This window comes from Meriones unguiculatus, chromosome 3 (assembly GCF_030254825.1).
Source record: "Meriones unguiculatus strain TT.TT164.6M chromosome 3, Bangor_MerUng_6.1, whole genome shotgun sequence".
Classification (NCBI taxonomy): domain Eukaryota; kingdom Metazoa; phylum Chordata; class Mammalia; order Rodentia; family Muridae; genus Meriones; species Meriones unguiculatus.
The window spans coordinates 143504602-143523349 of record NC_083351.1 but is presented as its reverse complement, the minus strand read 5'-3'; the positions used below and the strand labels follow the sequence as shown (position 1 = coordinate 143523349).

Here is an 18748-nt window from a genome sequence, read left to right as displayed (position 1 = left end):
CCACTTTGTTCATAAGATTCCCTGCACTCTGCCCAAGAGATCTCTATTACATTAAGATAAATTATATGCCCCAGGTCCCGCCTCTGAGAAAAAGGTATCAGACGGGTCTGATGCTCTTTGGGTGGATGACACCTAAATGAACATCGGTACAAAGTCCCAATTTATTTCTAATATCAGAGATCAGACCTCTACTCTTGCCTGATGCGTCTAAAACAAAAAGGGGGAACTGTAGAGAGCTGCGGAATGCTATGCCTTAAAGATGGAGCTGGTTTCTGCCTTCCACCTTCCCGATGGTGAGTGCTCTCTGTCAGGAACAATTCCACATTTGGCTAAGGCTGAGGATCTGGCTTGCTTCCACGTATGTGGACCTATCTGCATTGCCCACGTGGCACGCCTGGGTTGGCTACCCAGAGGCTATTTAAGCTATGGGCTGGCTTTCCCCAGGGTCCGAGGATTGTTCAAGGTTCCTGAATAAACTGCATTGAAAAAAAAAAAAGATAAATTATAAAAAAAAATTATCAAAAGTCATTTTTGTAAAAAAAAAAAACTTAGTATAAAGAGATCTCAAGAATTACAAAGTTTAGAATCTTGAACTCTATATTTTTCTTAGGCTAATGGCCTTGTGCAAAGACGAAGTAAAACAAAATATTTTCAAAGACCTTAAATATGTGCTAGAGAGTTATTGACTTTTATTTCCTGTACTGAAAGTAAAAAAGAGCGTATGAAAAAATAACCCCTGCTCAGATGTAGCCTGTGGTAGCTCAGTAATCAATTGGTTTCCCATGGTAAGGGGAACAAAGGCTATTTCTAACATGAACTCAATGGCTGGCTCTTTGACTTCCCATCTCCGAGGGAGGAGCAGCCTTGCTATGCCACAGAGGAGGGCATTGCAGCCAGTCCTGAAGAGACCTGATAAGCTAGGGTCAAATGGAAGGGGAGGAGGACCTCTGCTCTCAGTGGACTTGGAAAGGGGCAGGGAGGAGATGAGGGAGAGAAGGTGGGATTGGGACAGAATGAGGGAGGTGGCTATGGCTGGGATACAAAGTAAATAACCCGTGTTTAATATAAAAAAATAAAAATTTAAAATAAAAAAGAAAAAATAAACTAGTTTCATAGGCTGTCTTTTTTTTCCTGTTTTTCTAGAACTACTGCAAGTTATTTTCAAGGATCAAATATTTTTTTCAAGTTTGTCATGCATATGATAAGACAAAAATACACACTCATGGATATGTAAAAGCATCGTGCTTTGGTAAAAGCAAATTGCACATTGCATAAAGAGTTTCAGAAGTTCCCCACTCGCATGCTGTGCAAGGTGCTGTAGACGTTCATGCATAATCTGATGGACAGTAATATTCTGGGACTAGTCCTTAGTGGAGAGCACATTTCTCCGTGAGCAAGACTGAGTTTATAGATTTTTATTTTACTTGGGTTGATGATACTACTAAGTTTTAATTTTTATTAGCTACTTCTGCAGGTTTTAGAAACTTTAATATTGATAACTTCCTCATGAAAAGCAGAGGAGCTTTCCAATGTAGGGGGCAGAGCACAGCTCATCAAACTTCAGTCTGGAAACCCAAGTATGATTCTGTGAGGGTCATTTACTTTCCCAACTCTATTTTTCTGTAAGCTGACATTTAAAGGGTACCTTTGACCATACAGAGTTTTAAATGACAAAAGACACAGTGCTTATCATATTGTATGTGCTGAATTAGCACTGTTACTGTAGATCATTATTGTAGCAGCGTTTTATGACCTCTTCAAATTATTGAATTAAAATCAGCTTTTCAGCAGGTTCATTATAACATTAGTAAGTATCCCTTAAACTTAGGTGAATTCATTCAGAGGAAACTTATACTTTCATTCTTTGATTTGACAGGATATTTCTTTCTTGTATGTAAAAATATAGACATTTTAATTCTTTTTTCTAGAACTCAAGCTACTGAACATCCCCAGCCTTCCTCTCCAGTTCCACCAGAGATGTTCCTGCCACCAGGTTATACAGGGCAGCTTTTTCAGCCAGCATCCAACCCAGATTATTACTCACAATTTCCCTCAGCTGACAGTTTTGATGAAGAACCTCCTTTGCTGGAAGGTAAGTTAAGGCAAAGTTCTTAATGTGTGTACAGCTCAGAGAACTACAACAGTAATCAGCGCTTAACCTCTCTGCCAGAATGCTGCACACAATGCTTTATGTGTAATTTTTACACAGTTACCAGGACTCTGCCAAACCAAGACACATAAACCTAAACTGCTGTAAGTTTGCTGCATTTTTTGGTGAAGTTTCCAAGCATGTTTGTTCTGTTGCTGTGGAACTGTTGCTGTTATTCAATATTTCATCACTGTTTCTTAGATACTGACTCTGGCTATGCAAAAACAGGAAAGACATGTTATGGGAAGGGGTTTATATCAGAGTAACAATACCTCTCAACCATCATAATGCACTTCATAACAGGATTATTATATTCTTTGCTGTTTGCCTCAGAGCAAAGGAGATGGTTTCTCAAATTAATATTTCTTTGTGGTTGACATGAAGGCAAGCCAACACTTCCTCGTCTCCGGCTCTCATGCTCTTTCTCTCTCTCTCTCTCTCTCTCTCTCACTCTCCTCTCTCTCTCTCTCTCTCTCTCTCTCTCTGAACTTGGCAAGGCTAGGTGAAGGAGAATACAGTTCTAGTTCATAACAATGTTCTTAGGAAGGAAACCCAGGACTCTTGCATATGAAGGTCCAGAAAGATTTCAGGATTTTTCTATGCATATGTAGGCATGCTATGTTTTAATTAAGAGTTTTTGTTGGAAGTAACAACCTTAAGAGAGAATTTAAAACTCTCCTGGATTTACTTTAGAGAGCTAACAAGAAATGTCCAATGGGGAAATTCCCCAAATCCTCCATACTCTATAAGCTCTAAGTAGAATCCAGTGAAAATGAAGATTATAATTCCCAACATTTTCCATAAATATACTGTTTACCTCCTTTGAATTCAATAACCAGACGAAGTTAACACAGCCTTTTTCTTTGCATAAAATAATGTAAAAAGGAGAAAGATTCAAACAGTATTGACTAGGACAGAAAATTGGGCAATAGATCTGTTAGTACTATAAAAGCTATTGCAGTTTTGTGGTCAGCTGTGTCTAACAAGCTCAGTCTATTTCTCCTCTGCAATAATGAAACAACTGAACCTTATAAACCATTTTTATTGAGCATTTTTTACTTCATCAATGTCTTTGCCTTAAAAAGCATATTTATTTTAAGTGCATTCAGATATAAATTGAAAAATATAGAAAAATCTGAATGGTTCTTTCCAGCTACTATACTATTATCTTATGTGTGTGTACAAATTGTATAGTTACTCCAAAAGAATGTACTATTCTTCAGTGAAAATATTTGTTTTAAGTATTTTAAAATAAATTTGAATCATACAATTTTATAAGGTCTTCTTTTCAGTTATTGTATCATAATCATTATTACCTATGAGTTTTTTAAAGTCATTAAATGTTAAAAAAAAAAGGATTTATAATGATTTAAAAAATTCAGGTGCCACAATGTAAATGTTCCTTAAAGTTTATAGCCTATTACAAGTAATATTTTGATAAATATCAATAAATATCTTAGTTAAAAATTTTTGGCCTGTGCAGCCGTTGGTATATAACTGTAACAGTGAAAAAAAAATTGTTCAGAATGCACTTAGAACATTGTCAGCTGAAAATGAATTTTCTACTGTACTTTATAGTAAAATATTCAATGTCTATGCCAACTTGATAGTAAAAAAAGTAAAATGAAGACTATATGTAAGACTTTCTACTTTATATTTTATATTTATTACTAGAAGTCTGAGAGGTTTTCATGTCTATTGATGGCTTTTACTTCTTCCCATTTTTGTGTTTTTTGCCATATTAGTATTAAATTAATTTTCCTTTTCTCATTTTAAGATATATTTAGATAACAATATGTTAATAACTTTCTAGAACATGCATTTGAAAAATAACCTATTTGGCTTTTTGTTGGTCTTTGGAGACACATAAAATTTTAGTATTTATATTTCAAATTTCAGAATAATATTTCTTAGAGGCTTTATCCAATTGCACTTTTGCTTACAACCTGCTTCTCCAGGTTAACATAGCATTTATATAAATTTCCTTAAAGCTACTCAGATTTTAAAGTAATATTTTTGTTTCATATTTTCCTAAATTATACGTACACTATAAAGTAAACCTAAAAATTCACCAGAGGATAATGGTCAAACTAGAAAAGTTGCTGTTAGTTGTTGTTTTCTACTTGTAGCACAGGCTTGATACTTACATCTGAAAGATCGGTGCTATAGTTTATGTAAAAATAAAGATCTATTACACTTTTTTTTTCAATGCAGTTTATTCAGGAACCTTGAACAATCATCTGACCCTGGGGAAAGCCAGCCCACAGCTTAAATAGCCTCTGGGTAGCCAACCCCAGCGAGCCACGTGCGCAATGCAGATAGGTCCACATACATGGAAGCAAGCCAGATCCTTGGCCTTAGCCAAATGTGGAGTTGTTCCTGATAGAAAGCACTCACCATCGGGAAGGTGGAAGGCAGAAACCAGCTCCATCTTTAAGGCACGGCATTACACAGCTCTCTACAGTTCCCCCTTTTTGTTTTAGACGCATCAGGCAAGAGTAGAGGTCTGATCTCTGATATTAGAAATAAATTGGGACTTTGTACCAATGTTCATTTAGGTGTCATCCACCCAAAGAGCATCAGACCCGTCTGATACCTTTTTCTCAGAGGCGGGAGCTGGGGCATCAACCCGTATGCAATCAGACATGCTCTTCTCTGGGTCGAAAGCGGCTGACCCTGAGTGCAGTGCTTAGCCTCACATCCTGAGCGTAACATTTTAGCTTTTTATGGTAGCCAACCATGCTTGGGGAGACTGTCCTGCTTTAATGGCTGTAAAGGCCTGAATGATCATGGCTGCATTACGCAGTTGTGAGACTCTAATCTTGCATATATACCACAGGCAAACCAAGGAGACCAACACCAGAAGGCCTGCTAACGCTCCCATGCCCGTCCATTCCTTCAGATGATTCATGACTGCAGCAATCCATGGTGATAATCCTGTGGCTAGTCCTGTGTCCACTCTGGTAGAATTTACCGTGACAATGGCCACTCTCAGCTGCTCCATCGTAGTATCGAATTCTCCAGTCCAATTACCTAAAATATAGCTCAACAATTGTTTAGACAGATTTGAAGCACAGGAAAAATTCTCATGTTATATGCTAGTGACTCAAAGTCCAGCATATTTTCATTGACAGCCAAGTTGAGCGATTTGCCATAGGGTATCAATTTGCTCCTGCACGAGGTCAATCCTCTGATTGAACACCATCAAGCATCCTTTTAGTTGAGCATTAATTCCTTTTTGTACATCTAAGGCATGAGCTACATTGGCTAAAAAATTATTCAGGGTCTGAGCAGTCTGCACAGTATGACTCATGGCTAATGCCCCAGTGGTAGCTCCAACAGCCGCCAATGAGATGGCAGTAACAATGATGGCTGTAGTTCCAAGATCCCTTTTCTGTCTGAAGAGAGGCAAAGCATGAGGGGCATCAATGGGCACAGGCACCCAGCGAGGCATGCAAGTAACCAGGGCATACCTAAATTCACTAGCATTCCAGCATTGGGCAAAAAAGCAAGTATCATTACCACATTGCTCTATCTGGCTAGTAATGAATAAAAATGGGGGATATAAACAAACAGGTGTGGGCTTATAGGAAATATTATGATAAGCCTTAACCCCCTCGTTGGCTTATTACACTTTTTTACTTTGTATCATATACTTTACTACCACTAGATGACAGCAAAACAATAAATTTTATGTTCAAGACTTACAGAGGTTATATCTTCTATTTTATACAATAAGGTGCTATATCAAGATTCCTACAATGAATATTTTGTAATAAAATTGAAAGCAAAATATTGTAGACATTCAGTTGAAAATACAAAATGTCTTCTTTTCATGAAAATATTTATTACATTCTATATTCATCCATAATTTTATGACTCAGTATTGAAATGTGCTCAAACCTTAATTATGCCTACCAATAAATGGTATAAATCAGTAATAATATTGAATGAAGCATTTTTCCATGTTTTTACAGAAATAACTACTCTTTTTTTGAAGGAAAAAATAACATAGTTTGTACCAGTCACTTAGCTGTGATAAAAACTAAAACTAAATTTGAAAGTGACAAAAGCCTGGTGTGAAATGAATTTAAAAAGTGACATTTCATAATTTTTATTGTCTTCTGATATTTAAAAATCACATTAAAATCCTAAGCTGTTTTAAGCTTCTTGAACCACTGGTCTCTGCTAGGGTACATGGACATCATATATTACACACTTAAAGTAAAGGAAAAGCATGGAATCGGACATTTACACAGCTTGCTCACTCTTTTTAAAATTACTTCTTTTTATTTTTTGAGATTATAGTATAATTACACTATTTCCTAATTTCCTCCCTCCTAATCCTCCTTGCTTTCTTTCAAACTTGTGACCTCCCTTTTCATTAATTGCTGTTCCATGAACATATGTATATATATATATATATATAATATTCCTAAATACAACCTGCTCAGTGTGTATAATGTTACTTGTATGTATGCTTTCAGGTGCCCATTTTTTCCTAATGTTTACTTTCCTCTCTTTGTTAATATTTTTTCCTAACCCACTGCTGGGGGACAAATCTGGACCCTTACATATGTGAAGTTACACCCTCTGCCATGCTTAGGATGACAAATTTCTACCCAGGGACTGTATGTGCAAACGTTTATCCACCTGTCTTCCGACAGTTTCTAAACTGTTGAAAGAAGGCCCGTCTATGACCTGAGGATCATTAGAAAACCATCTTGTGCAAAATGTCAACTTTGGAAAGTATTTAAGTCATACTTGCCACCATTAAAAAAAATATGAGGATAGAGATGTGTCTCAGTGGGAGATAGTTGGCCTAGTACCCAATATCTCTGAGTGAGTGAGTGAGTGAGTGAGTAAGTAAATAAATAAATAAGTAGCTGAACTGTTCTCATTATCTGACCAGAGGTATTTGTACATGCTTGGAAGTGCAGTTGAGTTTAGGAAGAATAGCCTTTACCAAAGAAAAGATAGAATACATTACATAAATAGTTGATAGATAAATTATGTATACACACACATATATATGTATATATATGTACATATATATATACATATGTATGTACAGTTGAATTTAGGAAGATAGGCCTCCTTATAGGAAAGAAGTAATAAGAGGTAGATAGATGACAGATATAAATAGATGATTTATAGATATACAGAAAGATAGATAGATGATAGATAAATTATGAATAGATGATAGATGGTAGATTAGATAGATGATAGATAGATAGATAGATAGATAGATAGATAGATAGATAGATAGAACAATAGGTGAACAGCTGAAGTTAGGAAGCTAGCCTTTCTTGTAGGAAAAATGGAATAGATATAAGATAGATAGCTAGATGATAGATAGATGATAAATAGATGATAGATTATAGATTTGATAGATAGATAGATAGATGATACATAGATGACAGAAAATAGATGGATGGATAGCTAGATAATAGATAGAATAATAGATGATAGATTATAGATGGATGAATAGACAGATAGGTACATAGATGGTATATAGATGAATAGATGATAGGTAGATAGAAAGATATAGATAGCTGGATGTGCAATTGAATTTAGGAAGATAGTCTTTTGCAGAAAAGACAGAACAAATAGATAGATAGATAGATAGATAGATAGATAGATAGATAGATAGACTATATATAGATGATGGATGATAGATTAGATACAGGTAGATAGATGCTAGATATATGAAAGATAGATATGAAAAGAAGATAGATAATAGATGGATGGATAGATGATAGAAAGATAAAAAGATAAATGATAGAAAACAGATAATGAATGAATTGATAGATAGATGACTAGAAAGATGATAGGTAGAGGATAGATGATAGATTAGATATACGATAGATATAAATAGATAGGTGATAGATTATAGATGATAGACGATACACAGATGATAGATGTAATGATAGGTAGATAGATAGACAGAATGATAGATGAATGAATAGATGGATGAACAGATAGATAGACAGAGATAGCTAGATATACAGTTGAATTTAGGAAGAGAGCCTTTCTTTCAGGAAAGACTGAATAAATAAAGATAGATAGATAGATAGATAGATAGATAGATAGATAGATAGATAGATAGAAAGAGAGAGAGAGAGAGGTTATAGATAGATGGTAGTTTAGACTAGATGCACATGGACCTACCTCAACAGGCGTGGGACGGGTAAATGTAGAAATGTAGATTTTCTGTCACTCACTTTTAGACTTTGGAAGTTACTTAACCTCTCTAATTCCCAGCCATCTGATGAATAAAACAGAAATGAATCGACACTACTTTTATCATGTGCGTGAGACCAATATTTGTAGATCTTGAGAAGCCAGTAAACCTTGAGCAATCAATCAGAACTTGCTGCAGTGAAACAATTTTATTCTAATACTCTCACTTACAAAAGGAAAAGATTAACCTGTCCTTTGTATTTAATCTTTGAGTATATTGATTCCATCTCACACTGCATTGACTTATACACATCTGCATGTACATCATGGTTACTGCTCTTTGCAGAAAGCATCCCACTCTTTCCTCCTTGTGGAGGTTTTATCGATTTAGAGCAAGAATATTGTTTTTATTAGGCAGAATTGAAGGAAAACCCTAGACCTAAGCTGAATGTCATTGCACAATTATGCCATGAGTGATATTGCTTGATTCCTGAAGTGCTAGCAATTGAAAATGTGTGTGCTGAAGGGGCAGTTGAGACACTTTTATTCTTTTAGCCGCAATGATAGGTTTTACCGTATGTCACTTCTTATGTTTTTACCTGGAATTAAAATTCTAGCTAAAACCCGATAACACTTTCCTTAACAGTGTTTTTTTTTTCTCTAAAACTATTTTTTTAATTTTTAAATTTATTTTTATTAATTACAGTTTATTTACTTTGTATCCCAGCAATAGCCCCCTCTTTTGTCCCCTTCCAATTCCACCCCCCTCCCTCATCTCCTCCCATGTCCCTCCCCAAGTCCACTGATAGGGGATGTCCTCCCTATTATTTGCTCACTGTATACTACCTCACACTTTAGACTACGATAGCAAAATAGAGCAATCATCTTATGATATTGCACCTTGATATCCAAAAGAATACATATACTAACCTTGAAATAATATCTTTGTTTGCTATATGTACCTTAGACTATCTATTTTCTTATTGCAGAACTTGGAATTAATTTTGATCACATATGGCAGAAAACCTTGACGGTGCTAAACCCAATGAAGCCAGCAGATGGCAGCATCATGAATGAAACAGATCTCGCAGGACCCATCCTCTTCTGTGTGGCTCTGGGAGCGACACTGCTTATGGTAGCTTCCCACAGGGAAACCAACATTTCTTGGCCGGCCTTTACCACTTTACCAGTGCTAGTTTCGAAGTGATTTGTAAAAAGAAAAAAAAAAAAAAAAAAAAAAGAAAAAAGAAGAAGTTTGCTTTCTAATAAGCATTAGGGCATAAGCTTGGATTCTATCGTATTTAAAACTGAGTATAAAGACGTCTGACAATAGCCTCAGCGCTGAGGACCAGGATGCTCACTAGTCAGCAGTGTAGCCAGTCTGTGAGCAATAGGCTCAAGTTAGGCACCCTTCTCAGCAGAAACGTGGCCTGCGCACACCCATGAACGCACATACATGAACACACACACATGAACAGCAACCCCTCCCCATACAAAAGCAGTCTCCTCCAATGCAGTTATAACTTTCACATGTGGTTTAAAAATTACATGCATGTTTCCTTCCCTTTGTCAATTTATAATACTAGCCAGCCAGGATACAGAGTAATAGATAATAATAATTAGTTTCTGAGTGGCCAGTGGTCACATTCCTTTCATCCAGTATAGCGGTACAGTGATAGTAAACTTCCCTGTAGTAAATAAAATGCAAATACCCTCTAACCAAACCCTGTCAACCAGAGTTCGCGCTTAGTCTTAGAGCTCCCTTCTTCTCTTTTCACAGGAACATGGTGATCTTGATTAAGATGCCGTGCAAGCCTGTGCCAATTAATCAAATAGTCAGAAACAATCAATCTAACATATTAACTCATCCTTCCCCTGCAAGTCATTTGTAATACAACAACTGTCTCTTTTTCTGTGGAATACAGTATGAGTACCATCCCTTAAAGGACAGTGTTAATTTCATTATCAAGATCACTGGTGGATACACACTGGTAGTAGTAGTTACTTAAATATCTTCTCTTGTGTTTCGAATACAAATAATTACCAATGAAGAAATCTTAACTAGAGGCGATAAAATCAATTCTGCCTCTCACTCCCAATAGCTATGATCTTAAAATGTAGTCTGCACATTTTTATCCCTTCATTTCTTCACTTCAAGACAAAAAGGGTTTACCTTTTATTTTTACAAGTTTTACAAGAAATTCAAGTTTCTTGTATTTTTAACATTCATGATATATATATGAAATATATATCATGAAATATATATCATGAATATTTTATACAAGTATTTCATATATTGTACCATTAGCGATGATAACTTCAGCAACACCAACAACCGGCACTCCAAAAACTCCAATGGGAAAATAGCTGAAATCAGGTTTCAGTCTGAATTTATTTGCTGCCAAGTCAACTCTGATCTACTCTGCCTCTATAATTAAAAGTTCATTTCATAGGCTATTACATCCATTATATTAGAAAGAGTAATACTGAATTCAGAAACAATATTCAAACTCATTTAGTACTTCTGGCTATGTAAGATTCACAGTCATCTCTAGGAGTGTGCTTACTTACCTCATGGCAGCCAAAAAGTAAAAGAAGTAAGAAGTGCCTGGGGTCTCATTATACTCCACAGTGACTTGCCCCTAGTGATTTCCCTTCTCCCTCCTTGATCCCATGTCTTAAAGGTTACACCACCACCCAAAGCACTACAGGCATCTGAGTTCTTAGCATACTGACATTAAGGAAACACACAAACTACAGCAATTCCAGTGTTTTTCACTACCCAATAGCAACATATAATTTAAAGATATTCTTCCCTTAACTGTTCTAGCAGAGCTCTTAGTATGGTCTGAAAAGCAACGTTCCTAAGCAGTCCAAAAGTACAGTTAGGGCTGGTGATTGTGCGACATATCTGTAATTCTAACACTCAGGAAATGGAAGTATAAGATACATGAATTGACCAGAAAGAACTATTTAACAAGATCCTGTCTCATTAAAGAAAAAAAAAAAAAAAAGAAAGAAAGAAAAAGAAAAACTAAAACAAAACAAGGCTCAGGATGTAGCTCAGTGGTAGGTCATTTACTTAATATCTACAAGGCCTGGGACTTGATCTCCTGAAATACAAGAAGCTTTATTTTTTTTAAGTGATTGATTAGATGAACTCTAAATACTTCAGATCATGATATACTAACAAAGGTAAATTGTCTAGGGAGGATCCTAGACATATGAGGTGAAAACTCAGATAATTTATTCTCTATTTCAATATTAAAACTCTGTTAACTCTGTTAAGATTTGCAACAAAATCTTAAAATTGCAGTATTACTGATTCTACTTGTCAGTTTCCAAGAACATACTAGATATTTTGCCTTCTGCTCAGTCTTTCAGCTAGTCAGTAAATAGGGGGCAAAAAGATGTGATTCGCTCCTGTCACTCTCTAAAGAAAATGCATAGTTTTAAAAAGAAATCATCTGCCAGAGGGTGGTGGTGCACAACTTTAATTCAAGCACTCAGGAGGCAGAGGTAGGTGGATCTCTGTGAGTTCCATGCCACCCTGGTCTACAGACTGAGTTCCAGGACAGAAGGAGGTAAAATATAGAAACACTGTCTTGGAAAGCCAAGAAACCATACCAAACCAACCAACCAACAGTAACAACAACAGAAGAAGGAGAAGAATTAGAAGGAGGAGGAGAATGAGGAGGAGGAAAAGGAAAAGGAGAAGAAGGAGGAGGAGGAGGAGGACTCAATCTAGCAATGTTTTTCTCTAGCATTCCTAGCCTGTCCCAAACTATATATATCCAGGGTGCTTGTTTTGGAGATTGTAATTCATCTCACCGACTGTTTCATTATACTTACCCAGAATTCTCAGTTCCCGGGTGATAGTACCTAGCGCGATATTTAGCAGCAGAGTAGACTCAAATATTCAGCAGCACCGAGTAGATTCAAATGCCTTCTGTATTACTGTTATTCTCTTGGGTTTTTTTTTTTTTTTTTTTTTTCCTCTCATGCTTGTTGATATTTCTAAGTGCTTTCTTTGCATTGTTTCAGGCAGGAAAAGTCCAGTTTGGTTACGTATATGGCATGAGTGCCATTGGCTGCCTTGGGATTCATGCCTTGCTGAACTTGATGAGCTCCTCAGGGGTGTCCTACGGCTGTGTGGCCAGTGTGCTGGGATACTGCTTGCTCCCCATGGTCATCCTGTCCAGCTGTGCAGTCTTTTGTTCATTGCAGTAAGTGTGTGCACTAACTGACCCCACATGCACAATCTTTTCCCATGCCTGCCAGGCCAGGACAATCATGAAGGTTTCCTAACATTTTGTTGGTGGAACTGGGGGACTCACGCTTATTAAAATCTACACATAGACTCAGAAAAAAAAAGTAGGTCAGTTTGGCTAGGGTGCTGTTTCTATTTAACTAGTTTAAAAAAATAAATCTAACCATGTAATATTTAAAACTTGTACTTTTAAGTTGTCACATTCTTCGATCTAAACTATTGGCATGGGTAATATAACAACTACAGAAAATTCACTTATTTGATTTTGGAAGAGTAAATGCCCGCTGAATTCTTACAAATTACTTCAGTGCCCATGCATCTGCCTTCTAGGCTAGAAGCAACTGTTCTTTCTCAGCTGGACTCCTCTCAGTAGAGAATTCCCAGGAACACCGATGAGGACATTAATTCTGGAGAACTTAGCGGCATACATGCTTAGTCAATACAATTTTCATTTTTTTCTTCCTTCACTTAGGCAGCTGGCATTTGCAATTCTAAACTATTCATAAAGATACCATAGATGTTTTCCCCACAGCTCTTTCCCAAGGCTCATGCATAACTGTAGTACTCAGTGACAGCAAGCAAGAAACTGCACAGTTACCTGCCTTGTCCACAAAGAGCTTGGAAATAAATGGGCCCTTGTGTTTGTTCTTTCAACTCAAAAGGGGATGTGACTTGCATTTTCCTTCTGGATGATGCAGGTCTGAGGTTATTAATGCTACATTCGAAGGAATGCTGTCATACAGAGAGTTTATTGGTACAAGGATAATCAGATTAAAGAAGCAAAGGCTTATGATATTTTGCTATCACTAATAGTTATTCTTATGAAATTACTGAGTGATTTAAGCATTTTCATTCTGTTTGAATATGGTATCATTTTTTTATTATACCATTCTTGAGAATTACTGGAGCCAAATATTGATTTATCAGTGAATACACAGATTTAACAAAAGAATATGACAGGAAATGGACAGCATGAAAGCATAAATAGAACAAGTTATACTTACTGAGTTTTATCCACAGAAAAATACTACCATTAGTATAACCGTTTACTCTAGCAAGTTGTTTTGTTTACAAGGCTGTCCTACACAGAAATTTGACATGTTAGTGTAATTTGGTTCTACAACTTTGTCTGCTGGGTTTTGCAAAATAATAATACTATGATGTACCATTTTAAAATTCAAAGGATATTTTCAGTGACTTTGGTATTTAGAATATCTGAAACGACTTGGGCACTGGGAACAAAGAGAAGACAATTCACATAATTTAGATTTGGAAAACCACTAGACAATTAGATTTTTTTCATCCTAAAATTATAAAGGGAACAGTGTGGTAGGGTCTCACTACCATGACAAAATAACTGAAAAAATAATCTTATAAAGAGGAGATATTTATTATGGCTCTTAGTTTTGGGCCATGGCTGTTATCTTTCTTTAGGAGAGATGGTGACGAGGAAACTGGTGTAGGAGAGACCGCTCTCCTTAGTACTCTGGAGGAAAGAGAATGTGAGTCAGTGGTTGATTGGCCAAACTTCCTTCCCCTAGGTTCTACCTCTCAAAGTTAGCTCTACCACTTCCAGCTAGAGCTGGAAACCGAACGTTTAGCAAACAGACTTTGTTAAAATCCAAAACCTTTTAACAGACAATTTAGAAATACATTACCTAAAATGGCAATTAGATGAGAATGTTGATAAATGAGACTGATTACAACAATGATTTCTGCTTTACTTTACTTTTTTTTGCTTGTTCTAGATTTAACAAAATACAAAAATATCAGTCATAAATGGTGGATTTTAATGAAATATTTTCTGGCTGGCTGGGCCCTTGTAAGCTCGTTCAGGTAATCATTCTCCTTTGCAAATGGAGACTGATGTTCTGTATAGATGTACCACCTGTATTTCAGAGACAGCTCTGTCTGAGTCTCCCCCCTTTCCTCCAGGCATAAGGTAACTCTCATCTTTGTTTCTGCTCCAGGGGTACTATTGGAACTGTGGCAGCCCTGCTCATCATCACGTGGTGCAGTCTCTCAGCTTCTAAGATCTTCATTTCAGCCTTGGCCATGGAAGGACAACAGCTGCTTGTTGCTTACCCCTGTGCCTTACTTTACGGGCTCTTTGCTCTTCTGACAGTTTTCTAAAATGCTTTATGTGGCTTTGCAAGATCCTACTTGTTTGCCATTCAGATTTTTCTGGAAATGCATTAGTACTCAAATTCAGTGAGATAACTTCCATTTTATTGCCATTGAAAGAATATTAAGCAGAGACTCAAAACAGCACTCAAAGATAGTGCTCTAATAGCCTGTTTGGTGGGGGCGATGTTTTGGTTTTTCAGCTTGGAGCATTAAAACACTTAAAATATTTTGAAATATTAAGAGATACAGCCTCAGTGCTGTTTGATGTTGTTTTCTTTTTTTTCTCAATAGAAATGTTTCTGAGAAATTGCAAGTAACATACCATATTATGCTTAACATGTATTAACTCTATAATAAATGTTTTTGAAAATCTTTCATGACTCTGCATGTGGTTAAAAGTTACACAGCTCAGAACCTTTGGAGAGTTTGGGGTTTTATCTACCCAGAGTCAAAGAAACACTTTCATTTACCTTAACAACTGTTGTTGGGTCTCATTTAGATAATGTATTGACTTACCACATTTTTATGGTCTCACTTCTCTCTCAACTGGTCTAAATGCTATGGTCTATTACTACTTCAGCTTTCCCTTGCATAGTCCCAAGTAAATTTGCTATATTCTCTCTAAACAGATAAGTGTTCCTACAGGAAATTTTACCTATGACGTATTAACGCTACTGATGTTTTTGAGATCGTTCCTAAGCACACTGCCCTTTAATTCGACACTACATTTTTGTTTGAGATTTGTTTTTGCACTAAGATGACCAAACATCACCAGTACTTTACTGCTCCACTCTCTAATCTTTCTTTCTCTACTATCTGTTGTTTTGATCCTGTTTTATTTAAAGCTGTAAGCACCTAGATAATCATTTCATCTTCCAACTACATCTATTTGATTATAAGAGATTCTACTTATGTCTGCTTCTCTTTATCACTTTCTTCTCTCCGCATCACTTTTCCCTCCATCACAAGTATCTCCTCTTGTCCTTTATTCATATAAACTCAAAAACATGACCTGGTGTCCTCTAACTCAAAATAAAAATTTCAAGAGTGACCCATTTCTCTAATCCTCTTTGTGGAGAAAAATCCTGAAAGGGTTATCTATCTTCATAACCACCTTCTTGCCTCCTCTTCACTCCCTGTTAACATGACCACCTTTGTCAAATGGGTGATAACACAACATGCTGCATCCAGCCATTATTTTTCAGGGTCACCTCATTTGATAAAGGGTATTGGCTTGCTCTTTTTGCCAGTTTCTGGCTTGGTGGCTACACTACAACATAAAGTTTTTCATATGGATTTCCAACAGCCAATATTCTTTTAGCCTTCTCCACTTGGATGGTCTTTCTTCGACATTTACATCATAAATCTAATATTAAATTATTAGCTGTTATCATTCATTTAAGTAGCTTTCAATATAGTGACTCCAAAATTCCATCTGCACTGGATATTCTCTTCCTTAAACACTTGGTATATATCTAATTTACGCTTAATATTTCAGTTTGATTTTTCATATGATAAGCTCATACATATTATTTCTTATGATAAGCTCATAATCCCAAATTTCAATTATGTTCTCCACATTCCTTTTTAAATTCTTTTCACTTTTATGGCAAGTGGAGTCTTGTCATGAAAGTGTCTTGTCATCACTATTTTTTTTTTTTACATCTACATCTTGTTCAATATTTAATTTAACCTGCCCTAAATATACTTTTCAAATGTGACTGTGTCTCATGAGCTCTGATCTGGTTTGGATAAGAACTGTTTCTCCAAAGTTCTTTTATGTGGCAGGCTTGCTTCTCAGCTAGTGCAATCAATTACTCAGACACGACTGGCTCATGATATCACAAACATAGTCAATGGACTAATGCATTGACAGATTCTTAATTTGATAATGATTCTGGGAGACAATAAAAACCAGGAGGCTGAGCCAACTTGGAGGAAGTATATCAGAGAGATCCTGCCTTTAAAGGGCATATCTAGTCTGTGACCCAATCCTGCCCTAACGTGGGGTGAGCCTCTCTGCTTTACTCATGCTCCTCATCAGGAATTTGTCTCTCACCATAGGTAGACATAGAACTGATGGAGCAAAAATGACTACAGACTGCAACTCCTCAAACTCTGAGCCCAAAACAGTCTTTCTTTTCTTAAATTGTTTGCTCAGCTATCTTGCCAAAGTGTCAAAAAGTCACTGACACAAGCTCTTTCACAAGTAACATCACCCACACCACTTTAACTGCTGGCTAAAGGAAATCTACTCACTGACTTCTTTCTCCCATGCATTTTCTGTAGCAGGATTATTTATAGCACAGTATGCAAGAGCCTTTGAATATGTATATTTATTTATGGTCATGCCAACCCAAGGTCCTTTTATGGCTTTCATTTGGATTTACAAAAAAAAAAAAAAAAAAAAAAAAAAAAAAAAAAAAAGAAAAAGAAAGAAAGGAAGAAAGAAAGAGTAATCTTCAACCTCCTTTTCACAGTTCAGACACTTTCTAGTCAAAGACTGGCCTTTGGAATAACGGATAGCATTCTCTGGAATCCCGTTAAGAGTTGTAAATCTTTGGCCCAGCCCCAGAACTTCTGAATTGGTGTTTGCATTTTAACAAGATCCCGGATGAATCAGATGCACAATAAATTTTTAAAGTGCTTGCCTGTGTGATCTGGCCTTATAGCATGCTTTGCCTTCCTAACTTTACACCTCAAATTCATTTCCACGTTCACGGTCCCCACTGTTGCTTCTCACAGCAAATTTGATGTATTTTATCAAAGAGTTAGTCACACGACCAGTTCCCGTGGCCCTTGCCTGGTCTTCCACCCTTAAATCATAAATCTAATATTATGTTATTAACTGTGATTATTGAGTTAAGTAACTTTCAGATATAAGGACTCCAAAATTCTATGTGGTTGTATACTAAAATTTATCACCTCTGAATCTTCGTATTTATTCTGTTTACCTGCAACGTGCTTCCTTCAGCTTTTTCATGTTAGTCAGCTCTGTGCTCATGCCTCCTCCTCATCTGAGACCTCCCTGTGTTGTTCTTTCTCTGTTAGTATGCCTTCCACCCAGCTTCACTCAGCGCATGCATTCTCTTCTTTTATGCACCGGGTCACTGAAGTTGTCTAATCTCAATATACCTTAATTTTTTTGCTTCTCTGTGTTTTCTTTCCTCATACAGAAGATAAACACATTGTCGCCAAAATCCTTTTCCATAAACAGCATTTCTGAACTTATATTTTTGTTGCTATGTTTTAAGAATACTTTTATTTGCTCTTTAAAAATTTCTATTTCTGCTCATGGGGTGAATGAATGAATGGATGAATTGACTCAATGATTGGAAATTAATGTCTGTGATGAATAGGCCGAACTGAAGCTGATGTATGAGTATGGAAAAGAATAGACAGAAATGCAAATAAGCAGTAAACTAACAGTCAGGATAACTATTAAAGTATGAGACTGCTAATGTGCAATCATGCAGAAAGGAAGTAAGAATTGCAGAAGTGTTGTATTTCTGCAATTAAGTATGACAATTAACTATGAAGTTTTTTTATGCCTTTCTGTTTAAGATGAGATGGTTTGACCAATAAGCTTATGCAAAGGAAGTGAAACAAGTATTTTGTTTCACAATTTTTTATTAAAATATCCTGTTACTTAAAGATATACTTACATTCTAAACTAAAAATTGTATTCATTGGAGAAGACATTTGATTAAAATGTTTATAGATAAAAATTTCTTTAAATTCACAATGTAGCTTGACTTTTTTCTAAAGCTAAGTATATAGAAAATGTTTTATATTTACTGTAAATTTTTTTGACATCTCTATGCAAAAGCGAATGCTAAATATTTTCATTTTGTAAGAAATAAGGTTTCATTTTTTTCTGCTGGGATAAGGTTATATTTTTTCTAATAATGAAAGACAAAATTGTGAAATAGCTAAGAATTAAGGTAATATAATAAAAAATATAGATTTTTCTATATGAATGTAAAATATTAAGGACATATTTTGAATTTAAGAAAATT

General features: G+C 36.0%; 1 protein-coding gene across 1 annotated transcript in view; it reads left to right on the top strand.

The window, feature by feature from the left end:
- Yipf7 (Yip1 domain family member 7) overlaps positions 1-15077 on the top strand; it is a 33607-nt gene extending 18530 nt beyond the window's left edge. Inside the window, exons 3-6 of the mRNA XM_060380717.1 lie at positions 1929-2092; positions 9322-9467; positions 12377-12558; positions 14573-15077. Of these exons, the coding sequence (XP_060236700.1) occupies positions 1929-2092; positions 9322-9467; positions 12377-12558; positions 14573-14735 (655 nt within the window). The 3' untranslated portion in view covers positions 14736-15077. The remainder of the gene's footprint in view (positions 1-1928; positions 2093-9321; positions 9468-12376; positions 12559-14572) is intronic.
- The last annotated feature ends 3671 nt before the right edge of the window (positions 15078-18748 follow it).